At 44.9% G+C, this 27,229-nt stretch overlaps 1 protein-coding gene across 1 annotated transcript; it reads right to left on the reverse strand.

Moving 5' to 3' along the window:
* Positions 1-1,303: 1,303 nt before the first annotated feature.
* Positions 1,304-27,229, reverse strand: TBX19 (T-box transcription factor 19). The gene is made up of 8 exons (XM_014857640.3): positions 26,881-27,229; positions 16,943-17,207; positions 15,368-15,502; positions 14,037-14,098; positions 12,609-12,670; positions 8,025-8,213; positions 5,872-6,007; positions 1,304-2,621 (listed from the first exon to the last, which is right to left on the reverse strand). Exons 1-8 carry the CDS (start codon positions 27,081-27,083, stop codon positions 2,336-2,338), a joined length of 1,338 nt encoding a protein of 445 aa, XP_014713126.1. The 5' UTR covers positions 27,084-27,229; the 3' UTR covers positions 1,304-2,335.

Raw genomic sequence — 27,229 nt, forward strand, 5'->3', positions numbered from 1 at the left:
GGCTTCTCTCTGCTCTCTGTCTCTGGGCCACATCTTCTGCCCCAGGCTGGGAGGTGCAGGAAGGGCGAGACCGAAGACAGATTTTCATAGCCCTACTTGCCCTTCCTAACACTGGTGCGTGACTGACGGCTGCAGTGACGGCGAAGAGAGCTGCGCCAGACCTGCGGGGGCAGTCGGAGGCCGCAGAAGCCTAAACGCCTAATGGAATGAGAAACGGCCACCTTTAAAACTTACCAAAATACCATCCTGCAGAAATGCGAATATATTAATATCTTAATGGCCTCTAATGGCATCGCAGAAGGACTGGGGAAACAAAAACAGTCCTCCCTCGGGCACGCTGAGTGGGCAGCTTTTCAGAGAGCAACGTGGGTACACTGTTCTTCAGTCACTCCCTCCCTGACTCCCTCTGGTCAATTAGGGACCCGGAGCTCTAGCCAGGCAACCCTGAGTGCTGGTCAAGTGGCTTCCCAGGACAGCATGTGGCTGGAGTGGCATTGTTTCCAGAGTTCTGGGTGCAAAAATGGGAGGGCACAGAAATATCAGGCAGTGTTAACCACAATGTGTTAAAGGACCCTTCTCTGAAGAAAGAGCCAAGGACTCAACAGCCCCAGGTTTGGACGCCCAAGATGAAGGCCTGCCGTGGGTGGGTTTGCTTGGGCTCAGACGGAACAGTGGTAGAGCAGCTGAGCCACCGCCAGGCTCCAAGCAGATCCTTAGCCTCCCTGGGTGATGCCCGAGAAGGCCGCTCGTCAGTGCAGTCTGAAGTCCAAGATGGGAGAGCTGCCCACCACCAGGGTCTGGAAACCTCACCCCCTGGTCATCAGCACGTCAGAGGTGGGAAGGAAAGGAAAGGAAAGGAAAAGCCAGTGATTCTGCTCATTGTTACAATAAGCTACACTGCTCACAGCAGCGACCTCGGCCAGGGCAGAGGTTGAAACTTCATCTGAAATGAGGTTCCTGGAGTATTTATCATTCTCTTTCTCTCTTCTAGGCAAGTGGTTTCCAAAAGTGGCTCTGGACTCTCGCCAGGAGCTCTTGTTTGAAATGCAGATTCCTGGACTCCAGCCCCAAAGTTTCTGATCTAATAGGTGTGGCCTGAGCCCAGGAATCTGAATTTCTAACAGGTGTTCCAGGTGATCCAGTCCACAGGACCCAAGCACCAGTGTTTGGGAGTAACCACACCGAGCGTGTTCCTGGGCTCCCCGCTGACACTCTCCCCTGTCCTGGGACACGTGTGTCTGGAGTCTGCCTCCCAGTGAGCTCCGTGACTGTCATTTCAGCACACATGCTCTCCACACTGATTCAACTCAGCCAGTGTTTATTAGGCACGACTACAGGCAAGGCACAGTGCCAGGTGCTGTGGGCACAACGACGAGAAGGCCAGGCCTCACCCCAAGGTAGGGGCTCACAGTCTAGTGAGAGAGACACACTCACAGGTCACAAAAACACAGGCAGAGCAAGGTGAGCTCTACAGCAGAGGCGGAACCAGCAGGAGAGCAGGGAGCCGGCCCGGACGGGCTGCGCCCTGGCTGATGGGGGGTTTGCTGTGGGGAGTGGCGCCACAGCCAGTGCCCGGGAGGTGGGTAGGCTTCGCACAGGTGGGACCAGACAGAGACGGTGGGAGGAGGTATAGAGGGGATAGGACACTGCATGTCCAGAGAACAGAGACGGAATGTCTGCCTTGACTGAAATATAGAGGCAGCTAAAGCCAGAGGAGTGTCTGGCTAGACGGTAGGGGATCTCCCTCTAGTAAGGAGATGTGACTTCATTCTGCAGGCAATGGTGAGCCATCAAAGGTCTCTGAGCAACGGAATGACATCTTCTTTCCTCAATTCCAGGCACACTGCTCTGAGCATTACATGATTAGCTCTATTTTTGTTACCTTCATTCTGTGAACTCACACCCTCTTGCTCTCTGGTGACACTTACTTTCCAGGGCTGCACAAAGCTAGGAAGCAGTGGCCTTAGGCTAGGTAAACTCTGAGCTCACTTAACAGCTTTGCACCCACAGAACAGGAAGTGCAGCCTTCTAGAATCATCCGAGAGTAACAGGCAGAGCACAAGGAAGGTTCTCAAGAGCTTTTGTCGCCTGAGCATGGCATGGAGAAGCTGCAGAGAAGAAGAGAGCCCAAAAAGAAAACGATGGAGAGACGGAAGGGACAATAACAGCATCTTGCAAACTAATCCGTCCTCCAGTGGGCTTCTGGTATGACGCACCCACCCTCTAGCTCACTGGGTGGGGAGACCTGCAGTCTGACTCACTGGGCTCAATGGAGGGGGTTCCTAGAGCTCTACACATAGAAGGTTTTCTGCTGACCCCTTCCCTAAGATCCTGCCTAACTGTCCAAGGAGGAGGGAGAATGGAGCCCACCCCCACCCGGGCCACCCCAGCCTGAGAAGGGATGCGAGGCCACTGCTGTCCAGGTGGACACGGCGATGCTGGTCAGCGAGGGCTCCCCTAGAACCTCCACACCAGCCGAGGTGGGTGCCTGGGTGGAGAGGGGCGAAGTCACAGCTGGGTTACCCAGAAGAAAGGCTCCCGGGGAGCCAGCGTGCACCTCTGTGCCCGGCCCGGCAGGGCCCGCACCGCCGTTGCTAATGGTCCACAGGCAAGGGTAGGGGCTGCAGAGAGAGAGAGAGAGAGATGATGGTCGGTGACGCTCCCTGGAAGGACTGCCACCTGACGAGCATGCACACCTGCTGAGAGGAGCCGCCGGGTCTAGGGAGATGGCACCTGGCCACGGCTCTGTTTCTAGCTTGGACACAGAATGGCCCTGTTTCTGCAGAGACGCCAAGAGAAGCAGCGAGATGTAGTGGAATAAGCATACGATTAGGGGCCCCGAGCCCTAAATTTTGACACTGGCCCTGCGCCAGGCAAGTTGTTCATTTTAAACACAGCATTTTATTTCTCTAGGCCTCCCTTGCAGCTGGTTACATGGACAGGAGGGAAAGGGGAACATTCGGACGGGAGGATCTGGAAGTAAGATCCCTCACTGGCCAGGAGAAGCCATGCGGCGTAATAACCAGGACACACTGTGTCAGAAAACCTGGGTTTGAATCCTGGCTCTGCCACTTACTAACTCCATGACTTTGGTCAAATTATTTAATCTCCCTGAGCCTCAGTTTCCTCATCTTCAAGATTTGGAGTGATAATTACACATACCTTACAGATATTGTCGTGAGGATTAAACAGGATGATGAGCAGACGATGCCTAGCACATGGCCCTCAGTCCATGGTGGCTGTGATAATTCCGTCTCGCATTCCTGGTCTCTACCTGTCAGCCCTGGTTCCTGGCAGAAAAGCCAGGCAGCTGGACCACTTCCTTGGCCTTCTCTTATTCCTTAGACTGGTTCACAAACTTGCAAGTTTTAAAACAAATACTGATGCCTGGGCCCTCGCCCAGACATTCTGATTTAACTGGTCTGGCATGCAGCCTGGGTATGAGGATTTTTTTAAAGCTTTCCAGTTGATTGTAATGTGCAGCAAATTTTGCACCTTAACATAGAACCTAGATGAAAATGACCGCAGTCGGAACAGGGAGAATCACCCGCGATGCTTCAAGCCTTTAGTCGTCACCACGTTTGACATCTTAGAGTCTCTGCATTGCCTGACCCTGCATTGCCTGACACTGCATTGCTTGACAATAGGCTCATTACCCAGTGATGGCACTGAACACATTTGTTTTTCTCTTGCAAAATCTTTATAAAGTCAGGAATGGGTTAAATACGCCAACGAGGGAACCAGAGGTAGTCACGCCACCCTGCACTCTGGGCCATATTTCAGATACCAGAGACCTCATTGGACCACAGGAAACCTGCAGAAGCCCATGCCCTGGGCTTCCTTCTGAGCCAGCTCTGCTTGCCGGGATTCTGGCCCCACCTGCAGAAGAGACTTTTTTGCAATATCCCCCGGAGCTCCCTCCTGATGCCTCCTGGGCCAGTGGGAAGACCAGGGCTCTGAGTTACATCACTTGCTTACAGGAAGTTTTTAACACTTCCGAGCTTTAGTTTCTCCATTAGTAAAATAGGAGTTTTAAGACCAGCCTTGTGGATGCCTTTAAATACTATAAATGTCCTACATAAAGTATCTAGTACAGAACTAGGCACATGATTGCTTAATATCTTCAAGGACACTCTTTCTCACTTCCCACCACAGCCCAAATCAGTGCATCTCCCTTAGAGCCTCCAGTCAAGCACTGTCCAATAGAAGTAAAATATGAGGGGTCAGCCCGGTGGCGCAGCAGTTAAGTTCGCACATTCCGCTTCTTGGCGACCCAGGGTTCGCCGGTTCGGATCCCGGGTGCGGACATGGCACCCCTTGGCACACCATGCTGTGGTAGGCGTCCCACATATAAACTAGAGGCAGATGGGCACGACGGTAGCTCAGGGCCAGGCTTCCCCAGCAAAAAGAGGAGGACTGGCAGTAGTTAGCTCAGGGCTAATCTTCCTCAAAAAAAAAAAAAGGAAATAAAATATGAGCCACAAATGCAAGGCTAAATTTTCTAGTAGCCATATTTTAAAAATAAAAAGGATAAAAAGAGAAAAACTGAACTTATTATTAATAATATTTTAGGTAACTGAAAATACTCAAAATATCATCTCAACATGCACTTGACGTAAAAAAATTACTTTTATCCTTTATTTTGTACTAAGTCTTCAAAATTCTGTGTGTATGTTACACTTTCAGCACCTCTCAATTTGGACTAGTTGCATTTCAAGGGTTCAACAGCCACAGGTGGCTCGTGGCACCTGCACTGGACAGCACATTGCTAGACCCTGTGGGCCGCAGCAACATGGACATCAAGATCACAGTTTAGGCCACATCAGCCACACCTGGAAGCTTGCTAAAAATGCAGACTGGCCCCAACCCAGACCTGCCGATCAGGTTCCGCATTTAAACAACATTCCCCATGATCCTAATGCACAGTGAAGCCTGAGGAGCTCTGCTGTGGGCCCGAGCCCTGCATTCTCCTCCCTTTTGCTAGACCTACAGACACCAAGACATCTGCCGTCTCCCCAAGTACCGTCTTGTAATTTTGAATCTCTTGTTGGGCCTTCTCAAAATTCTGCCTATCTATGTTGAACCTAACAGCTGACCTCTGTATAGCACATTATTACTTACAAAGCATTTTCCTGTGATTTCTCATTTTGGTGTCCCCATAACCTACAGAGTAGCTCATCTTATTTCCATGTTACAAGATAAGAAAGCTACAGCTTGGTGATGCTAAGAAAATCGACAAAGTCACAAAGTCAATCAGAGTAGAACTGGGACTCAAGCCAGAGTCCTGACAGAAGTGCTGTCAGACTCCAAGGCCCCTTTCCTTTCCACGCCACCACACTGATTTCCAGAAGTCAGAACGAAATGCAGGTCTCTGGTGTGAGAGTGATGCCGTGGGTCCTACATGCTACGCTTAGCCCTGTCACCCGGGTGTGGTCCAGGCACCCACTATCTGTCCCCTTGTTAGAATGGGTGGCTTATGAGAATATGGACAATCAGGTCTTGAGTTCTCAGTGTGTATTTACACTCTTGCCCTTCGATTTCCTTGTATTCGGTATCTATCTGCTCCTACCACAGTGTATGGTATTTCTGACCGGCTCCAGACGAATGAGCCCAGGCAAGGATGTCTTTTCCCTTTTAAAAACAAAATACCAATGCTACAAAAGAAAGAGTATATATCTGAGCAGTGCTTTCCCACTCCCCTCTCTCCAGGAGTAAAAGGTCCATCCTGTTGTTACCGTTACTTCCTAGTGGCTTAGAAGTCAGGACAATAGCTCAGAGCAAGCCACTTAGGAAAAAGAACGAAGCTGGGTCCCCAGCCCTAAAGTAAAGTCCCAAACCCACCAGAGAGCAAGTTGCTGGTGTTGGTCTTACCTAGGCCCTGGATTCATGGGTCCACTCGTGTGGGGTACAGACAGGATGCTGGCGTGGGGTGTGGAGGATAAGGACGTCCAGCTGTCAGCTCCAGAGAAAACTTGCAGATTATTGCTGGAGCTTTCTATCAAGTTCACTTTGGGAAAATAACAACAGTTGAATTGATGGAGCATGCAGAATATATAAAGATGGCGACCAATGACATGATCCTAGGATAAAATATAACCATGGCTTGTGCTACGGGTGCCAATAGTTGGTTAGTACTTTCTGAGGGAAACAGAAAAGAGGGAGGAACTTAGGTTTATTGAATGTTAACCATATGCCACATGCCGCTCATATTTTAATCTTCACAACAACAACTTATCATCTCCATTTTATACATGAGACACAGAGGGAGGTGATCTGCCCTTTGTGACACAGATCTGTCTAACTCATGTCACCACAATCACTCCTCTGTAAGAACGGACCATATCATCAGCCCCTCAAGATAAGCCCAAGGGCCACCAGTGCCCCAGATGAGATTTCTCAGAACAAGGACCTTATTCTTCTCAACAGCCCCAAGTAGATTTAAACTTCTCAAGAATAGTGTCTTCTATGTCTTTGAATCTTCATTTGCATAAACAGTGTATACCTAAGGGACAGGAAGAAGGAAAGAGAAGAAGGGAGGAAGGAGGGAGAGAGGAGAGAGAGGAAGAAGATGCCAGTATAGATATGTGGCCAAGTCACTCTTTTTCATGGTCTGACACCTGCAACGTCTTCAGCCTCAGCTCTTGCATCTTCCACCTCTCCCTGCTCCTCCACACTCTGTTCCAAATCTGTTCCCCAGCCAACCCAGGGTTTCTCACCCTTCTATGTCTTTGCTCATACTGCTGTCTTACCTGGAGTGCTCTGCACCTTTGCCTGTGTCCCATGTCATCCATCCTTTCACCCCTGCCCACTACCCTCTCTGTCCTTTTCTATTCATCCCTCAAAGCTCAAGTTAAATGTCAATCCCTCTGGGCAGATCTCGCTGCTCTTTTTCCTTGATTCCCATAGCATCCGGGCATATGTGTTCTATAGAATGTTTCTCAAACTTTAATGTGCATAAGAATCACCTGGGGATCTTGTTAAAATGTAGACTCTTTCAGAATGAGAACCTGAGAGTCCACATTTCTAACAAGTTCCCAAGTGATGCTGCAGGTCCAAGGACCACATTAGAGCTCTCACCACATTGTATTGTGATGAATTATTTATGTATTCACAGAGCCCTGAGCTCCTCCAGGGAAGAAACTATACCCTAACTGCCTTGCTATCCCCACGGCCTAGAGGAGCGCCCGGGACACAGCAGATGCTCAGAAGATGTGTTGTGTGCTGACCATGGGAAAGAAGCAGGACATAGAGTGGGGACACTGCTCAGTTTCTGATATCATTGAGCTACATTTTCTCCCTTCCTGGCAGGAGTTGTCGCGGTTGCCGGGAGTAGCAGGTGAAGGGCCACAGGGACGGGTAGCTGGTGACCAGGAAAGCCCTCTGCAGATTCAGAGCTCAGGAGGTCTCTGAGGCTGGAATCTTAACACTTTCCTCCATCTCCAGTGCCTTGAACTGTACTTATTTGTTTTATTTAACATCAATCTCCCCGTCTGAGAATAGAATCTCCATGAGCGAGTATTTGTCTATTTTCTTCATGGACAGAAACTGGCACAGAGTCAGCCTGTAATAAATATTTGTCGCATGAATAATTGAATGAGAAATCAACCTTTGGATTCATTTCACCTTTCCTTCCTTCGTTTCTCCCTCCCTTCCCTGGACTTCCCATGCAACACAACTGTAGAAAAAGGCCAAGTGAAGGCCCTGAGCTGAGTGTCTCGGACCCCCACAACTTCTCTTGGCTTTTAGAGCTGCAGCCTGAAACTGCTCGGGACTCCAGCGCCCTGGGAGGAGGCCTTTACTCCCATTAGAACCAGGAGACTGTATTCTGAAATAATTACAAAACACTAATAATGTTATATTAGTAAATAAACTAAGACATTACAATAATAATATACAATAACATCACATATATTAGATGAAAGGGGTTCCATCTGCAGATACTTCTTTTTACTATCTGTTTATCCATTTCTCTCCACCCCGCTCCCCCTCATATCCCCAAGGGTATCGTTAGCAGAACCACACACCTGAGGGAGAATGGTTTCTATGCATGTAAGCAGAAGGGTAAGGAGCCTGCCGGTGTCCTCGGAGGCCAGGATAGTGCTCACAGCCCTGGTGGGTGTGGGGAGCAGACAGAGGCAAAGGAGTAGCATACTGATAATTGGCGTTTCCTGCTGTGCACACTCCATCCGGATTGGAAAAGATCCATCCTCCCACTAAAACAGACAAGAGGAAGATACAGAAACTGACACTGTGAACTTTATACAAAAAGTCAGGTAACCAGCCACTTTGCACAGCTATGTTTCTGTGTGAAGGACACTATCTGCCCACGTGCAGATAAGTGCCACCACCCCCACTGGCACTGTCCTTCCACGTTCGCAGCTAAGTTGGCTTCTTGGGAGATGAATGACAGGTCCTATCAAAGTTTGGAAAACCTCTTAAGGAACACTGGAATCACAGATATATGAAAGACTATTTGAACGTGTAAGTTAATAGAAACTAAAAATTAAGTTGCTTCTGACTTAATTGAATTAGATTAGAAGTCAGTCTAGGAAGGAGTGCTGGATGTATATGTAACTCACTGATCTACAGCTACTAGGGAATATTTCATGTGGTAACACAGAAAGAGTGGAGGCCTCTCTATTTCTGCCCAGTGGGAAGAGGTCTTAGTTCTCACTCCAAGCAAAAGGAAACAGGATGCCTCCATCACCACCCAATAGGGGACTCTGAAAGCAGAGAGGGAGCTGGCTAGCACATCTTGATGGCAAGAACCTTGCAGAACATTTTAGAAGGCTGCAAAATAGTTCATAGAAATTTATTTTTGAATAATCATCTCAACTGATGCAGCAAAAAGCAATTACAAAATTTTATATCCTTTCATGATAAAAAAGAGTCAATAAGCAAATATAAGGAAATTGCCTCAACATAATAAAAGCCATGTATGACAAGCCCACAGCAAACATCAAACTTGATGGAGCAAAACTGAAAGCTTTTCCTCTGAGATAATGAAAAAGACTAGGATGCCTACTCTCACCACTTCTACTCCACATAGTATTGGAGTCCTAGCCAGAGTAATTAGGCAAGAAAGAAAACAAGGAAGGAAGGAAGGAGAGAGAAAAGGAGGGAGAAAGAGAGAGAGAGAAAGAAAGAGCATCCAAACTGGAAAGGAAGAAATAAAATTATCTGTTTGCAGATGACATGATCTTATATATAAAACCTTAAATGTTCCACAAAAAAACTGTTAGAACAAATTCAGCAAAGTTGCAGGATACAAAATCAACACATAAAAATCAGTTGCCTTTCTATACAGTAACAATGAACAATCCAAAAAGTGAATTAAGAAAACAATTCCACTTACAACAGCATCAAAAGAACAAAATACTTAGGAATAAACTCTACCAAGGAGGCAAAAGACTTATTCACTGAAAACCACAAAACGTTGCCGTAAGAAATTAAAGAAAAAAGAAATAAATGGAAAGACATCCCATGTTCATGGATTAGAAGACTTAATATTATTAAAATATTCATACAACCCAAAGCAATCTACAGATTCACTGTAATCCCTATTAAAATCCCAATGGCATTTTCAGCAGAAGTAGAAAAAAAGCAATCCTAAAATTCATACGGACTCTCAAAAGACCCCACATAGCCAAAACAATCCTGAGAAGGAAGAACAAAAGTGGAGGCCTCACACTTCCTGATTTCAAAAATATTACAAAGCTACCATAATCAAAGTAGTATGGTACTGGCATAAAGACAGACATATGGATCAATGGAACAGAAAGGAGAGTCTAGAAATAAACCCCCACTTATATGGTCAAATGATCTTCAACAAGAGTGCCAAGACTATATGATGGAGAAAGGATAGTCTCTTCAACAAATGGTGTCAGGAAAGCTGGATATTCATGTGCAAAAGAAAGAAGCTGGACTACTATCTTATGCATATCTAAAAAATAACTCAAAATGAATTACAGACAAATGTAAGACCTAAAACTATAAAATTCCTAGACGAGAACACAAGGGAAAGTTTCATGACATTAGATTTGGCCATTATTTCTTGGAGATGACACCAAAAGCAAAAATGGACAAATGGAACGTCAAACTTAAAAACTTCTGCACAGCAAAAGAAATAACCAACAGACTGAAAAGGCAACCTATGGGATGGAAGAAAATCTTTGCAAACCATATATCTGATAAGGGATTCATATCTAGAATATATAAAGAACAACCACAACTTAACAACAAAAAGACAAACTCGACTGAAAAAAGGGTAAACGACTTGAATAGACATTTCTCCAAAGACACACAAATGACCAAAAAGTATATGAAAAGATGATCAACATCACTAATCATCAGGGAAGTTCAAATCAAAACCATAAGATATCACCTCATACTGTTAAGATGGCCATTATCAATAACAAAACAACACAAAACCAGAAAATAACAAGTGTTGGCAAAATATGGAGAAATTGGAACCCTTGTGCACTGGTGGCGGGAATGTAAAATGGCGCAGCTGCCATGGAAAACAGTATGGAGGTTCCTCAAAAAATTAGCAAAAAAAAGCAAAAAATTTTGCTTTTGGTGTCATCTCCAAGAAATAATAGCCAAATCTAACGTCATGAAACTTTCCCTTGTGTTCTCGTCTAGTTTTAGGTCTTACATTTGTCTGTAATTCATTTTGAGTTATTTTTTAGATATGCATAAGATAGTAAGACATGATCCAGGAATCCCACTTCTGGGTATATATCCAAAAGAATTGAAGATATTTGCATATTTATGTTCACTGTAGCATTCTTCACAATAGCGAAGAGGTGGAAATAACCTAAATGTCCATCGACAAATAACTGGATAAAAAAGTTTGGTGTATACGTACTATTGAACATCACTCAGCTTTAAAAAAAAAGGAAATCCTGTCAGATGCTACAACATGGATGAAGCTTCAGAACACTAGACCAAGTGAAATAAGCCAGTCACAAAAAGACAAATACTGCATGATTCCCCTTATGTTTTAGGTATCTAAACTAGATAGAGAGAGAGAGAGCTAGAAAGTAGAATGGTGGTTGCCAGGGGCTAGGGGGAGGGAGAGGCAAGGCGTTGCTTGGAGAAGTAGTTTCAGTCACGCAGGATGCGGGGGGGGCGCGGAGGGTCTGGGAATTTACTGCACTACAATGTGCGGGTAGTTGACTATATTGTACTGTACACTTGGAAATTGTTGGGAGGGTGCATTTTATATTATGTGTTTTTTGCCACAATAAAAAATATTGATTCGGAATAGAAGGCTCTACTTCAAGCGAGTTCACGGATACAGACTGAGACGTAGTAACGCAGGCCCTGAAACAAGAAGCGCGTCTCACCGACCAGATCTCAACTGAGATGCCCGCAGATGAGGACTCAGACAGGGCCAGAGCTGTGCCTCAAGACTGTTGACTAAGGATTGTCTCTGGGGCTTCAATAATAAGGAAATGGAGCTTTGATTAGAAACCATTGTCTTTGCTTAATACTTTTTAAGTATAAGTAAGGAAATTGTACAGAGTTCATCTCACAAAGCGTGGGTCAGTCATTCTCAACAAATCCTTTTGTCGTCTTCCTTTTCCCATTGTTGTATAGACATGTGGCCTGAGGGGTCCCTATCTGACTAATAGAATCAAGATTCAGGGGTCCAGTGGGCAAAGCCAGGCAAGAGATCCCCAGAACCACACTTCTGCCCACATACAACGTACACATCTCAAGAATTTTACTGAGAAGACTGCAACACATGGACTTTGAAAAGGTGTGGCTCTGTACCGCTCCTCTCCCACATAAAAAGGCTTTTTATTCCAGGTCACTTTAAAAAATGCTTTTCTGAGAGCTGCTTCTCTTTATGGGGGTATCCTGCCATTTCTGCAATGGAAGATGCATTAAGATTTAGAGAAGGAGGGAGTGAAGAATTCCATAGGTGGGAAACTGCAGATGGGATCTTAGCAAACCACTATAATCCAAATTAAAGAGTGTCACAGACACCAGGGGTAACTTGTCCACTCTGATGTCGCTGACCTTGGGTTACTGTTGCGGCTTTAGAGGACCTGCTCCACCACAGGGCCTCCTCTACAATCTGAGACTTACAGAGGGTGGCACCCTGTCAGGAACAGCCAATGCCACCTGCGGAATCCCAGCTGTATCACCCCAACTCTCCCTGCAGCTTTTCAGTCAAGGAGTGCAGGCTCTCCCTCATCTGCACAGCTACAGCCTACCTGAGGCACTGAAAATTAGCAAACACTAACAACAGGGGGAATCCAGGACAGAGACAAGAGAGGAGAGTGTGAAGGCGGGAGATACACCCAGCATGCACTTTTGAGAGTTCCTAGCCTCACTGACGTGAAACTAGAGTCTAAGAAATTCATCATTTCCATTCTTATCTCCTGCCTAAGATTTATTTAAGCCCCTTAGGAGCACTGGTTCTCTCTGGGAATTCTGGAAAGGGCATAAACTTGTCTTGAGTGGAAGAATTAACCTGTTGAGTCTAGATAGAAGGTTTGGAATAGACCGTAAGCCGTCAGGACAAGTAAAAATTCTGAGTGTGGTGGGAGATTGCTCCTAGACGCCCCAGGCATCACCCAGTTCAGCCAACTCACAGTGAGAATAGGCCACATGCTGGCTCTCAGCGACAGCTTCCGGGACGTCTTTTAGGTGGTTCCTGAAAGAGTAACAAAAGGGCGTTGGGGCCATCCAGCTTATCATACAAGTCTAGCACAAAGCACAGCCACAGTTCTTTCTAGAGACCAATCCATTTCTTGGAATAGGAAAATCAAACACCTTTTTTCTCCAAGCTACTATCTTTCCCCCATTCTCCTACTTCCATGGCACTTTTATCTACTTGTTCAACTGCTCTTTGAGTTGCAATTTTACGGTCACTCCAATTTATCATATTTACAGCAGCAGCAGTCTCTATTTGGTTTGATCATACTGATTTGTGGTCATTGCTCCTGCCTGCCTAATTTCGAGCACCAATTACCACAGCTGAGATTGGCATAGGACTTCAGGTCACAATCACACCTGTGATATCCTGTGAAGGAACTCTCACTGTGCCGATTTTGCAGATTAACAAAGTGGATCTCAGGGAAGTAAACCGACTTTCACAAGATCAGACAGCTGGGAAATGGCAAAGCTAGGACTCGGCATCAGGACCTCTTACTCAAGGTCTTAAATTCTCCTTATTATACTATGCTACCATCAATCTGAATCTAGACCCTATCATCTCGCACATCCAATTTTCTTTGGGTCTTTAGTCGTCTGAAAAAGTTTTCAGTCTGTCTCCTACATCATTGAAATTAAGTCAGATATTGACAGGACAGACCCCCTGACATATCACTGTAAACATCTGTCTATTAATCCAGAGCCTTTAAGATGTAAAGGGAAGATCAGAAACTCAGACAATAAAATCTGAACACTTCACAGGTCATCATGTATGTACTCTGGGCCTTGTTAATAGAAGTCAAGAATAAGTACCATTATCCTTTTATTTTTTTTTCTAGAATGGAAAGGAAAAATACAGAGATATAAAGTCCCCGACCTAACGTGGTAGAATTGTCGTTCACACCCCTAGAAGTCTCTGACTTCTCTTCTCTCAGATTTGAAAGATATGGGCCTCTCATCTTTACGAATTACTTGCATGAATTACTCAGCTTTACTAGGCTAAATGTAGTTGTTAAAAAAACAAGTTTATCGACACCATTCTACTCAGAGATAATTGGGGGAAGGGTAGAGTGAATTATTAAAAATCTAAATCACTTAATTTTTTTTAAATTTGGCTGTGATACTTTCAAGAATCCAGAGTAAGACAGAGCTGACACAACATTGCCAGTGGAGGTTCTCCTGATCCCTATTATAAGGACAGATCGTTATGAGTTTGTTGATTTTGTTGAATATTGAAGTTGATATTGAAAACATATTTCTGTCAAAGGTAATGCAAGTGCCACTAGTCCAGACCCTTTCGAGATGATCATAAATTTCACAATTGCAGAAGTCAATTCACAAGATTTTACTGAAATTTCTCTACTCACCTTTCCTTGGCATCCAAGAAGGCTTTGGCAAAAGGGTTGTACTTGATTTTGAGAGCTGTTATCTTAGGTTTACAAAGACAAGAAGTGTTAGTGAGAGTGGAACACGCGTGTGCAAACAGGACCCTCTCTCTTCACCCATGAATTTCCATAAAATCAGAATACTTCCCCTCTCTCTTTTTTTCTCCCTCTCCATGCTCCTTTGCTCACTTCTGCATGAAATCACCATTGCACTCTCTCTGCCAAGGAGCATTTTATTGTGGCATGTGGTGAAAATGACAAATGCAGTGAAAAGTGAGCCAAGAAACGGCAGAGCATTAGAAATTAGCAAATATATATAATATATATATGACATATATTTGGTTTTCATCTCTCCCCACTGGGATGTAAGTGCCTTGAGGACAGGGCCCACATCTATTCTATTCACTGCAGTATTCCCAGCGCGTGGAACAACATCCAACATGTAGTAATATGCAACAAATATTTGCTGAATAAATAAATATCAGAAAGAATGTTGACATCAGCAAGGGCCTAAGACTTGCTGCTTTCTGGTGGAAGGAAAAAAAGTAAAATAAAAGCCCTTGTGGCCCAGGAACTGTGGGAAGAAATCAAGAGTGAGAGGGAGGAGAGCCGTGCAGTCAGATCCACATGACCTGGACGTCCTCTTGGCTCAAACCTGGAGAAGGCAAGGTGCGTGAGCAAAGCTAGCAGTGGTCACAAAGGACTTTTGGCTCCCTCACCCACCTTCTGCCCTCTCTCTCGTCAGGGGCATCCACATCAACTTGGCAGGCCTGGGAACCCCTGGACTACTTGAAGGGACCCAAACATCCTGCTCCCATCCAGTTCACAGAGGCCGGATTCTGGCTATTCGGCTCTACCCACCAGAGTGGCTCAAGTTAGGCAGGAAGAGACCCGAGTGTGCTCAGAAAACCTAACAAACAGGACAGATAGCATAACACAGACCCAAAGAAGGTACACGGTTGGATCAATTGCACAGACTTGCTTCTAGAGCAGCAGAGACACCCAGCTGTGCAGGCCAAGGGCACACCAAGCCCTGAAGCAAAGACTCCCAGGTTTCTGTTGATTTTACTACTATGCACAACTGTGCCTCATCGGTCCAAGAAGAGGAAGGGCTGGTGGGCCTGTGACAAACAGGCAAGAGGGAGCAGAAGGCAGCTACCTCACTGTTCAACTTCCTCTCTGCTGAGTATGTCTGAATCCTGGAAAATCTACCTTTCCTCCAAGCTCGGTCATGGCAATAAAAGCCGCACCCCTCCCCCACCCCCCCACCGTCCCACCTCTCTCTCCCAGGTGACATTTGCACACACACTCACCTCCTCGTTCTGATAGGCAGTCACGGCTATGAACTGGGTCTCAGGGAAGGAGCAGTTCATCACCATTCGATGGGCGCCTCCAACACGCACTATGTGCACCTGGGGTTCATACTTATGCAGAGAATTCAACATTATCTGTTGCGGTGGAAGAAGAGAAAGAGGAGACATGCAAAGCCCGGTGCACGACAGGTGATAGACGAGCCAGCACAGCGGTTAGTCCCAAGCTCAGCACCCACCCAGTTAGGGCCACACGCTTCGAATCCTAGGTCCCCTGAGCTGCCCCCACCTCTCAGAGAATTGAATGGGGGAATTTTTTCAGAAGGTCCCGGGAGCATAACGTTGTAGCTTCTGCCACGGAGGAGTTGTTCTAAAGAGTGTTCAGTTTTCTGCCAAAATCCTCGCTTCCCTTTTTTTCTCTCCCTATTTTCAGCACAATGTGGGTTTTGAAAAACACATTGTTTTTCTTCATATGAGGAACCCTAATATCTCAAAATACTGACAAAATACTATGCGTTTCACAGTGACTACCGAAAGAGTGATGACATCTGACGTCTGCGGGTCCCGCGTCATCCACTCTTTGTGAGTCAAATAAAAGGTTTATCGGAAGTCTCCTGTTGTGAAATCTGAGCAGAATAATAGTTTACTTTTCAATTTCCTGTTTTAATAAAGAACCGGAACCTTCTGCATATCACAGACTTGGGTGGATTACATCCCCCTCCAAGAAATGAATTCCCCCGTCCCAGCTGGCTAAGGACAGAGAGATCAGAGAAGGGGCGAGAAGACTGGGAGCCAAGAGGCTGAACAAAATGAAATATGGGGGGGGGGAGAGTAATCAAGACCTTTTCCTCCCAGCTATGTCTCTAATCCCCCCAAACAGTCTATATTTTATGTGATAAACAACCACCTTACACAGTACACTAGTGTTCACAATCCTACCAGAGAAAACAATCCTAGCCCCAAAATCTTGTTTACTCTAATTGGAGACGTTAAATAAAACCTTCCTTATTTAACATTTGTTTGGATTTTTTTTCTGAAAGCCCAAAGTTGATTCAATATTCTATTGATAATTATCATAATGCCCAAGAGGAGGTAGCAATTATTTCATTTAGGAGCAGCTTTTTATTAAGGCATTTGTCTATTGCCAACACACCACTTACACCAAAAAAGGGGAGAGGGATAACACAACCCCCGTGCCCACACGCGGCTCCCTTCTGGTGGGTAAAAAGCCCCCTCGCAAGACAAACTCTGAAAGGCCCTGATGATTAAGTAAACGGCGGGGCTCTCTCACTCTCTCTTAACATCAGGAAGTCCATTAAAAACTGAAAGCACCAATTAAGAGCTGTTTATTCCTGTTTACATTTGGACTCTGGGGAATAATTGGCTTCTGTGGGAGAAGAGGCAGTGAGGACCCCTCTAATTGCCTAAATGCACCCTTGATATTTCTTGATTGGCGTTGTGGGGCAGCTGGGTGGCCAGGTGACCGATCAGTGAGGACCCCTCTAATTGCCTAAATGCACCCTTGATATTTCTTAATTGGCGTTGTGGGGCAGTGGAGTGGCCAGCGACCCATCTTACCTGCCCACCTCCATTGAGCTTGTTGGTCAGCTTCACTTTGCTGAAAGAGATGGGCGCTTTCATCCAGTGGGCCCCAAAGTTGGGGGAGTCGGGGTGGATGTAGACGCAGCTGTGGCTGGAGACTTCTGGCTTGCCCGCGGGCACCCATTCTCCATTGACGTACTTCCAGCGGTGACTGTCCGTTGGGACAAAGTCCAGCAGGAGGGAGTACATGGCATTAGGGTCCAGCCCCGTAACACTAATCTTTAGGACAGGGAACATCCGTCTATAAGAAAAGGCAGAAACGAGCCACAGGAGGGATGTTAGGGACCATCCCCTCGTCCACCCATCTCTCTACTCCAAGGAGCCTGCCATGGAGTGCCTCGGGGTGCAGAGAATGCCCCAGTGGGGAGGCGGAATAAGGAGAGGCCAGGCCCGCAGCCCCAGTTCCACCGAGCCTCTTTGTATAAGTGCATTTTATGTTGGAGTCGTACTTCAAATTGCTGTGCTCCATTTTAAAGTCTGAAACCACTGCTCTAGTCATTTGACAGAGGAGGATCAGACACCATGTTCTCACAGAGAGCTTTCGTCAAAGATTTCCTCCCAGCTTACATCGGATTCTCACATGAATGCCACAAAGCAGCTCTTGCCAGTCTCACAAGAACACAAGTTCTGAATACTAGTAATAGCGTTAATAGAGAAAACATGGTTTCACAGTAAAACAAGTGAGGGGAACCCCTGGCTACACCAAGTTACACCAGCTTCTTTCCTGCAGGACTTCTCGGAGACTTTACTATACCAATGTGCGCCAGGAACCTTTCAGCAGGAGTTGTGGGATTGTGCACACTCTAAACGTACATAACAGTGGAACCATCTTTCCACTGAGCATTTTGTGAAAGTCTGTGTTCGACCAATACACTTCGAGACACGCTAGTCTGGATTTCTTGGTCCTTCTTCCACTCTCGAGAACAATACCAGCAAGTTCACTCTCACAAATATTTGGAGAAACTACCTCACCTGACTTCTGATTCCCTTTAGTTTATTTTTCTTTCACCAAACATTCTAAGTTGCTCCAATCTTTCCTCAAAAGATCTGATTTCCAGACACAAACCTCCTCCCTCCTGATTGCCCCAGATGCTGTCGTATTTCTCAATCCCTCCTATCAAATCCGAGTCCCCAGGTTGAGAAGCTAACAATCTAGCGTCTAGACCCTCGCTACTCAAAGTGGTCCATGAATGAGCAACATCAGCTGGAAGTTTACGAGAAAGGCGGAACCTCAGACCTCACTCCAGACCTACATCGTCAGAATCTGTGCTTTTACAAAATCCCCAGTGAGTCACAGGAACATTAAAGCTTAAGATGTACTGGCCTAGAGTATCTTCACCTTTTAAGACGACACGGAGCTAAAGGGGGTTGGAGGAGGCACCCTAAGGACTGATGCTTCTGATGAGGCTGGGAGGAGAATGAAAAGGGGAAAACTGGAATGTGCCCACTGCTAAGAGGAGGATCCAAGGGTGCCAGGAGCACATAACACTCCATGTGAACATGGGAGTATTAAGAGCAGGATGGGCACAGATGAGGAACTGGAGGGTCACCAAGGACATCCTACTGTGTCCAGAGGTGCCCAGCCTTGAGGGGAGATAGAATGGGAATTGTTACGTTTGGAAAGTGAAGGAACTGACTGGCAAATGACAAGAGATGGATCTAGAGCTGGACTTCAGCCATCCAGGCTCCCTGTCTCCTGAGTTTAAATCACATGGGCTCCCTGAGCTCTGTGGACAGATAAAGCATTTTTTCCGCCTTGGCTCACCCCACCTCATCAAATTTCCTTTCCATCTCCTTTGGTGGCTCCTCCTCCAACTTAGTCCTCCAACTGTGGACACGTAGTGGGGGTCTGTTTTCAGCACCCCCTCTTGCCTGAATGCCCTGCCTTAGAGACTACTTCTAATCTCATGGCAGAATTCAAAGAGCCTGGGGAATTTTATCATTACACTACCCAACACCCACATTCCTGGTATCGCGCTTGGTAAGCATTCAACAGATGGCAGCCTTGAGAGGCCATAGGGAAACCTGACTTTTAGCATAGGTTCTGGTTCAGTTTGCCTGGTTTCAGCTCCCAGCCTTCCTGAGTATACTGCCATAAGCTGCCTTACTTAACCTCTCCGGGCTTCAGTTTCATCATCTCACCACCCAGCCTCATCAAGTTGTTGCAAGAACTCAATGAGTAGATTCATGCAAAGTGCTTTTTCCAGCGCCTGGCACCTCGTAAGTGCTCTGCACGTCTTGGCTATATTGTCATTATATCCAAGACCTTTGACTGGCCCAGTTCTGCTTCTGTTCTAGAATCTCACCTTGGGGCAATGACTCTAGAAGTTGAAAACACAAAGGACATCAACTCAGCCTCCCTCCTGCCTGGCTGACAGGAACCACACCCTTCTGCTTTTCCCTCCGGAGATAAGAAGTCTAGGTAGAATAGGGAGTGATAGCTGTAAGGGAGCAGACTTTGCCACCCCAAGATGTGTCTCTTTGGCTTGATTATTTTTAAGAAACAAAAGACTCAGGAAGAAATTTTGACCTTCCCCTAGCTGCTTAAAAGAATTTAAGATGGAAGGCCTGTTCCAGGAAGGAGCCATCATCACAGCTAACTATAGTATAATATAAACGAGGTGTGGTAGACAGGGAGGAGCCCAGCAAGGCCCATTTGATCAAAGTCCTCTCCATGTCCCGTTGTCTCTGCAAAGTATGGCAAACATTTGCTTACCAAACATTTGCTTTTCCATCTGCATGGGAATTCTCTTCCTCCCCTTTGGAATCCCAAACCACTAACCCCAACATCCTCTTTTGTCTTTAGCAGAAGATGGTATCTAAGGTGGTGGCTTCGATTATTTTGGCTCAGTTATCCTGGGTTTCTCCCATGTATAAATGTTATTAACCTTTGTTTGATTTTCTCCTGTTATTGCCTCATCTCAGTTTAATTCTTAGACCAGCCAGGAGAACCTAGAAGTGTAGGGCAAATTTCTTCCTCCCCTACACCGCTATTGGCTATGAGGTTTCTTTATGGGTGTGATGAAAATGTTCTAGAATTAGATAGTCATGATTGTCGCACAACTTTGTGGATATTCTACATGCTACTAAGTTGTACATTTACAAAGGTGAATTTGCTGATATCTTATTTCTCAAAAAATACTAAATTAATAAATTTAATACCACCTCAGTTTTTATTCTCCAGCTGAATCACATTCATCTGCACAGAGATCCTAGGCTTTGGGGTTTCCTGTGGGAAACGGCTAGTGCTGATGACTCCCTCCTTCCCTTGACTCCCAGCAGGACTGTCTCTCCCTTCCCTCTGTCCCCTGCGCTCAAGGAAAGAATATTCATTTGAATAGGAGATTAGGACAAGTATATGAATTGAATCAAATTCCTAGGGGGAAAAAGTACATCAGATGATGCATCCCAAATCCAGATCCTGCCTGAGTGTTGTATTACTTGCCTCCTCTCTCCCCTCCCTTAATGACATGATTATATTTTCATGTTAATGAAAATGATGATTCTCCCCTAGGGAGGCTGCCTGTGTCATCTGAATTCTTCCAGCTGCATATTCTTTTGTTCTTTTTCCAATAGAAGGATTGTTATCTATTTTTTTCTCTTCAAATCAGACTAAACTATTCCCTTTCACAATATATTTTAATGTTTTCAATTATTCTAATGATATCGGCCAAGTGTAGAAAACAGAAGCCTCCAGAAAGCACAAATGTCATTTGCAAATAATCACAAAAGTGGGCATCAGAAGTGACCGCAGGGGTCAGACAGGGTCATCTTGACAGCCAGGCGTCCAGCTTGTTGACATGACATACACAGAGAGCTGGTCTGACTCCTAGTCCAGGGCTTTTTCTGAAATGATAAACTTTATTTTTTTAAAAGAAAACACAGGAATGAAATGTGTATAATTGTCATTTCACACATTAAAGTTTAAAAGCACTGAAAGTTTTCCCAATAGAATATGTAGTGCGTGTAAAAATAAAAAGAGGGAACTCGCACACCTTCCCCTGGCACTAAACTGCCAGAGTAGTGGCACAACTGCTCGAGTGTGACAGCAAGGCTGTCACCTTCACGGTGTGAAGCGCTAGGAAGTCCCATACAATTCTGACTTAAGATTTCAGAGATGATTTAATGCAAGATAGTTTTTCGAATGATAATAGTAAACATACACTGAATTTTATTCTGCAACTAGGACTTAACGTGTATAATCTCATTTAAGTCGTACTTCGCCCTGAGGAGGTCAGTGTTGTTCTTCCCACTTTACAGATGAGGAAAGTGGGGCTCAGGAAGCACAAGCCCATGCTCCTTACACTCTGCCCACTGCCTTCTCTTTTATTACATGCACCGCACTGGTTTTTCCTCTCTCTCTCCTTTTCAGTTCTTCTAGAAAGTAAATATGATCAGGCCAGAATGAAAGGAAAAATCCCCTTAATAGTTTCCCAAATCTTAATACCTAATTAGAGATTTATTTACTCATTAAATAAATGATTTTTGAGTACCTGCTCAATGCCAGGAGCTGTTCCAGGTGGGGATTCGATGGCAAAAAAGCCACAGAGCCAGTGTCTAGTTCACAAAGCTTACATTCTAACAGAGAAGTCAGGCAACAAAAATGTAAACAGGTCTTTTCTTAATGTAATTTAGACTGCAAGAGCGCCATGAAAGAACTAAAACGGGTGATGTCACATAGGGAGCTACTCTAGACAGACCTGATGTAGGGCCGGGGGTGATATTTGAGCTAACATATAAACAATGAGAAGAAAGGAGTCATGTAAAGGAATAGCAAGTACAGTGGCCCTGAGGGCCAGATACGCCTAGACATTTGAGGGCTACTGAAGAAAGAGGAGGCCAGTGTGGCTGAGGCCAAATGAAGAAAAACTTCACATTTTTATTTCCACTAGCAGGTTCCAGTGGCCTCCTCTCTCTCTCGGCTGCATCATGCTAGGTCTCACAAAGAACGCAGTGTGACCTTTCATTCCAGAATAGGAAAACGTGTAAAGGCTTTTCTTCTTTCATGAGACGTTCAGGAGCTATGCCTCATGTTCTAAAGAAACTAAAATCACGTAAAAAGATGCTCATCATCATTAGCCATCAGGGTAACGCAAATCAAAACTTCAATGAGATGCCATTTCGCATTCACTAGGATGGCTGTAATAAAAAAGATGGACAATAACAAATGTTGGTGAGGATGTAGAGAAATTGGAACCCTGACACATTGCTGTGGGAATGTAAAATGATGGAGCCACTCTGCAAAACAATCTGGCAGTTCCTCAACCAGTTACATACAGACTTACCATATGATCCAGCAATTTCAGTCCTAGGTATGTGCAAGAGAAATGAAAACACACATCCACACAAAAACTTGAAGACAAATGTTCATAGCAGCATTATTCATAATAGCCAGAAAGTGGAAATAACACATGTCCATCGACTAATAAATGGGTAAACAAAATAGGGTATACATATACAATGGAATATTATTTGGCAATAAAAATACTGTAACATGGATGAAGCTTGAAGACATTATGCTAAGTGAAAGAAGCCAGTCACAAAGGACCACATGTTGCATGATTCCATTCATATGAAATGTACAAAGTAGGCAAATCTATAGAGATAGTAAGCAGATTGGTAGTTGACTGGGCTGGGGAGGATGGGGGACCAGCGGGTGATGGCTAAGGGATGCGGGGCTTCTTTGGGGGATAATGAAAATGTTCTAAAATTGTTTGTGGGGATAGATGCACAACTCTGTGAATATACCAAAAACCACCCAGTTGTACACTTTAAACAGAAGAATTATATAGTACATGAATTATATCACAATAAAGCTGTTTAAAAAAGTAAAGAAGCCATGACATCTTGGCTCTTAGAAGGACACATCTGAAAAGTGGTACCACAGTTTATTGCTCTATTCTCTTTAGCACTTCATCTGCCAAGAATCTTACAATTCCTTTTATATCACAAATGAACTAAGAGATGCCGTGTATTTTTTAATCTCCTTTTTGCCAATGAGGAATAAATAAAAGTCAGTCAACTTGCCAAAAGTCTTGTAACTGGGACGGGAGGTCCCCCGGCTCTAAGCCAAGTTCAGCTTCTCCTGCCTCACAATGACCATGGGATGCATTATCTAGGGAGATGTCATCTGTTCACCTGTGGGCACCATTCGTTGAGTCTTGGAAGAGCTGAGAACTACGTAAATCAGCCCTAACTCAGAGACAGGGGCAGGCGCCAGCGTGGCAGGGCGGATGAGCACTCCACAAAACCATGCTCCAGGTGGTTGGGCTTTGCTGTGAGGCTAGTTTTTCAGTTTTATTTCCCTGACAGGGGACCTTGAGAGCAGCACTGCTGAAGGAGGTGAGGAGTGAGGTTTGCAGGAAGATATAGGGGCAGATTTTGCAGGCAAGGAAACAGCAGAGACGGTCAATGGCAAAATCCATCGTCAAATCCTTCCTCCATCTCCCCATAGAACTATGATATTCATCAAGTGCTCATCAGAGCTTTTGGAGTGTGTGTGTGTGTGCGCGCACACGAGGAGGTGTGAGTGGCACGTGGCTGTTGATGCTTAAGCGTAGGCGAGCAGGTGTAAGAATAGCAGCAGGGAACCAAGGGGCCTGGGTAGAGGCAGATTACACACATACACATGATCCCCATAAACTGCAACCATCAAGTGCAAAGAAAAACACTGTGGGCTATGGGACATGGAAACTTATTTGCCTGACATGCACCTGTAATTTTCCCCCTCTCGCAAGCCCTCACTGGAAATTACCAGCATCAACTCCCTGCAGCAGCATCCCTTACTCATTGGCAAATTCAATCTAGTGATTTCCAACACTCATTTTATGAAAATAAATGGGTGCGACAGTTACATCAGAAATCCTCCCAATTTCTTGAAACCTGCTCAAGGCAAATTTAATCAGAATTAAGTCAAAATTATTTAACTGCATGGAAATACACATGAAATATAGCATTTTCCCCTAAGGTGAAGATGTTACAGTAAAGAAAACAGGAGGTGCAAGAGACTTCATTTGTTTGCCTCCAAGCCTGAAATAACGTTTTTTTCTGCACCTATAATATCAGTTCCTGGCTTAAAGGATGGAGATGACAGCTGGCTGCACTACAGATGGCTCACGTGAGCTCTAAGAATTATAATTGTTATTGTCACATCTGAAAGACTACTGAATACGAGTACCTAAAAGTTCAAAAGAGAAAAGAGAGGAGGGAGAAAAGGAGGAGGAAAGGGAAAGGAAGTAGTGAAAGAGAGGGGGAGAGAGAAAGGAGGCAGGCATGGAAGGAAGGAGGAAGGAGGCTATCAGGATCCCAGTTTCTGGGGATCATTCAGTGTTTTTCAGAGAAAATCCTCTCTTTACTACTTCTGATCAATGTCTGAGGCAAGCCTCCTGTTTATGTACATAAAAGTAAGTCTCCACTCAAAAATGAGTGTTTTAATTCTTTCAGCAGCCCATCCTGTGCTATTTCAAAACTTGCTATTACGCAGAAAAATGAGACCTCAAGCGTACAAGAGCTTTCTGACGACATCAGGAAGCTTTTAGAACAGTCAAAAGTCAGCTGCCTACAGGGGAGGCAGGCCAAGTGGATGAAGAGGGCTGGAGCTCGGCACTAAACACCGGGAACGTTGCTCTCCACAGAGAAGGGCCCCAAACCCCTCTGCATCGGGCTCGGGAGTTGGTGTGAAAGGCAGGGATGGGGCATCTGGAAGAAACACAGCGGGCCTATGGCCAGCGGAAAATGGGTGGGAAGGAGACCGACAGGAATAGATGGGTAGGAGAAAAAGAGAGATGAAGAGGAAAGAAGATGACAAAACGAGAAAGATGTGTGTCTATCCAGAAGTAAAGTGTTGCTAACAATTTAATCTGTGGAACTAAGAGATTGAGAGTAATTCCAGACCAAGCCCATTCGTTATCAACCACATCAATTTCTTGGAGATTTGTCTTCCCTTCTTTATCTGAAGTATGAAGGGAACTTTTTACCTCCTGGCAAAATCTTGACCCTAAGGGGTTCAGAGACCTTAACAGAATCTAAGAAAAGATGCAGTTCACTGGAGGAGGGAACAGCAGCGGGGCCTCCACAGATGAGAAGAACCAAGTTGACCAAAATTAGACTTTTTCTACAACGAATAGTTTTCACATAATTAATACTAAGTGACTTTAAAATTGTGAAGAGTTTTAAATTTTAAATATGGAGAAAAAATTATATAGGTGAAAAAAGGCAAGAGAATGTTCTTCTTAAATTGTAAAAGTACATGCCAATATCACGTATTATTAAATTGAATTTTATAACAGTTTCAGAAACTTTTATCTATTCCTTATTGTAATAAGGTGAACTATATTTTTACTTAGTGATTGTGCTTATTTTGCTTTCCTATGTGGCCACTCCGACAGCAAGAGAGTATGAGGCTCAGTGTTAGTGTAACTACTTTTCAATAAGTCCAAAGAATAACAAACAGAAAGTTCTACTTATTATCAGACATCATAAAATTTTTACAATTACGTCATCTCTGATCTTTGAAAGGAAAGAAAGTCAATCCAGTTAGGAATTTGAGGTGATTCTTTGAAATTAAAAACATGTTTTATATCTTCTTTCTACCAAAAACAATGTGTAAATAGAGAGCAAGATTAGGAGCAGGTATCCCTGGATTACAAATACGAAAAGTAATCAACCCTACATATGAAATAACCATGGGACCCATTAAGAGAGAGAGAATACAAACATCAAGCAAGGTTGATATTCCTACTACCAGTAATAATCACAGTTTATTGAAATGCCCTTATTTCTGGTACACTTTTCACTTACAAAGCACTTTAATGTCATGCAACAGCACTCAAGTTCATAATTCTCCCAGATACACAAGGAATGGTTCATTTTCTACACTGTGCATTTTACTCAAAAACAGAAAAGCGAGACATCAGGAATGGAAGCATTTTGCACAAGGACAAAAGCCTGCAGGAGTCCAGCTGACCCCCACTTGTCCCTATTAGGGAGCAGAATTTCTCTCAAAGGTGACAATTACAGTCCTGCCCAAACTAGCCCTACTGAAAATGCCTTTCAAAGTTTTGTACTTTTGCGACCATGTGAACCGAAAGATCAGTGAGCATCCACTGAATGTTGGGAGCCAGTCCAGCCAAGCAGGCAGCAGTAAAGACTTCTTTCAAAATATTTCTGTCGCCTCTACCAAGCGAAAGCTTCTAATATTACTTTGACAGCTCCAGAGTGGTCTAGATTTAACAGAATCCAAGAAATGCCGACAGAGATCAGTTTCAATTAATCCCCAATTTGTTGCAATGAGAGAAAAGAAGGCATCTTCTCTTTCCCCAGACAGGATATTATGGTCTCACTATTTCTGCAGTGGCTCTCACATCCTCACACACACACAGTCTCAAACAAGCGCTCACCACAAACACACGAGGAAGTGGATGCAGGGAGAAGCACTGAGACCAAATTTGCCATTTGCTCCCAATCTTCAACTAGTCTGAAATTTCTGACAAGTTTGCTATCCTTATGAGGAAACCATCCAGCTTCCAAATAAAGTTGTCTTTCACCTTATCTGAATGGAGACGGGACTCAGATCTGCTACAGAATATGCAGTCAGTCAAAAATTAGTATTATTTTCTGACTTTTGAGTACATTTCCCAAACTTATGGGGCATGCCCCTCTATGTAGTAATTTCCCAGAATTTCTCCATTTAAAATGCATGCAAGACAGGTGGCTTCAGCCTCCACTTCTCCAATGATCTCAGAGAAATTAATTAAGTTGGCTGGGGGAAAGCCGTGGAGACGGTCCTTCTCATGAGCATGTTTAATCAGACCCCGCTGCCTCTGAGTGAAGAGCGGCAGCCTCTTCAATATTAAAGGGGTCTCACCTCTCTTGCTAAGCCCTGCCAGCCCAAGCAGGGCCGCAGATAAACTCACCTGCCATTCTTGGTCACGATCATTTCGTTCGTGACTTCCTTGAATCTCTGCCAGAGAGGGGCGTCCTCCAGGATGATCTGAAGTTGCTTCTCCGTGGGGTCGCCTTTTTCCCTCCCTGCCTGAAGCTCACTTTCCACCACATTGAGCAGGCGAGAAACAGTGCCATCGCTGGTCTTCTGCGTGCTCAGCTCACTCATGGCCATAGGCCCCTCTCCACCTTCACTAAGAAATGCTACCCACCTTGCTCTCTTCCACCTCCTTCTTGCTCTCCCTTGCCTGCTTTTCCAACCCAGCTGGACAGAGCCTGGAGAGCTGGAGAGAAGATGCCCTGGCTCTTGCCTAAGCTCTG

This window comes from Equus asinus, chromosome 25 (assembly GCF_041296235.1).
Source record: "Equus asinus isolate D_3611 breed Donkey chromosome 25, EquAss-T2T_v2, whole genome shotgun sequence".
NCBI classification, from domain to species: domain Eukaryota; kingdom Metazoa; phylum Chordata; class Mammalia; order Perissodactyla; family Equidae; genus Equus; species Equus asinus.

Excerpts from the sequence above, each read along its gene's own strand:
- TBX19 (XM_014857640.3), bottom strand. The coding sequence starts at position 27,083 with ATGGCCATGAGTGAGCTGAGCACGCAGAAGACCAGCGATGGCACTGTT. Across the intron at positions 17,208-26,880 it reads ATCGTGACCAAGAATGGCAG|ACGGATGTTCCCTGTCCTAA; the intron begins GTGAGTTTATCT and ends CTTTTCTTATAG. Across the intron at positions 15,503-16,942 it reads AGCTCAATGGAGGTGGGCAG|ATAATGTTGAATTCTCTGCA; the intron begins GTAAGATGGGTC and ends CCACCGCAACAG.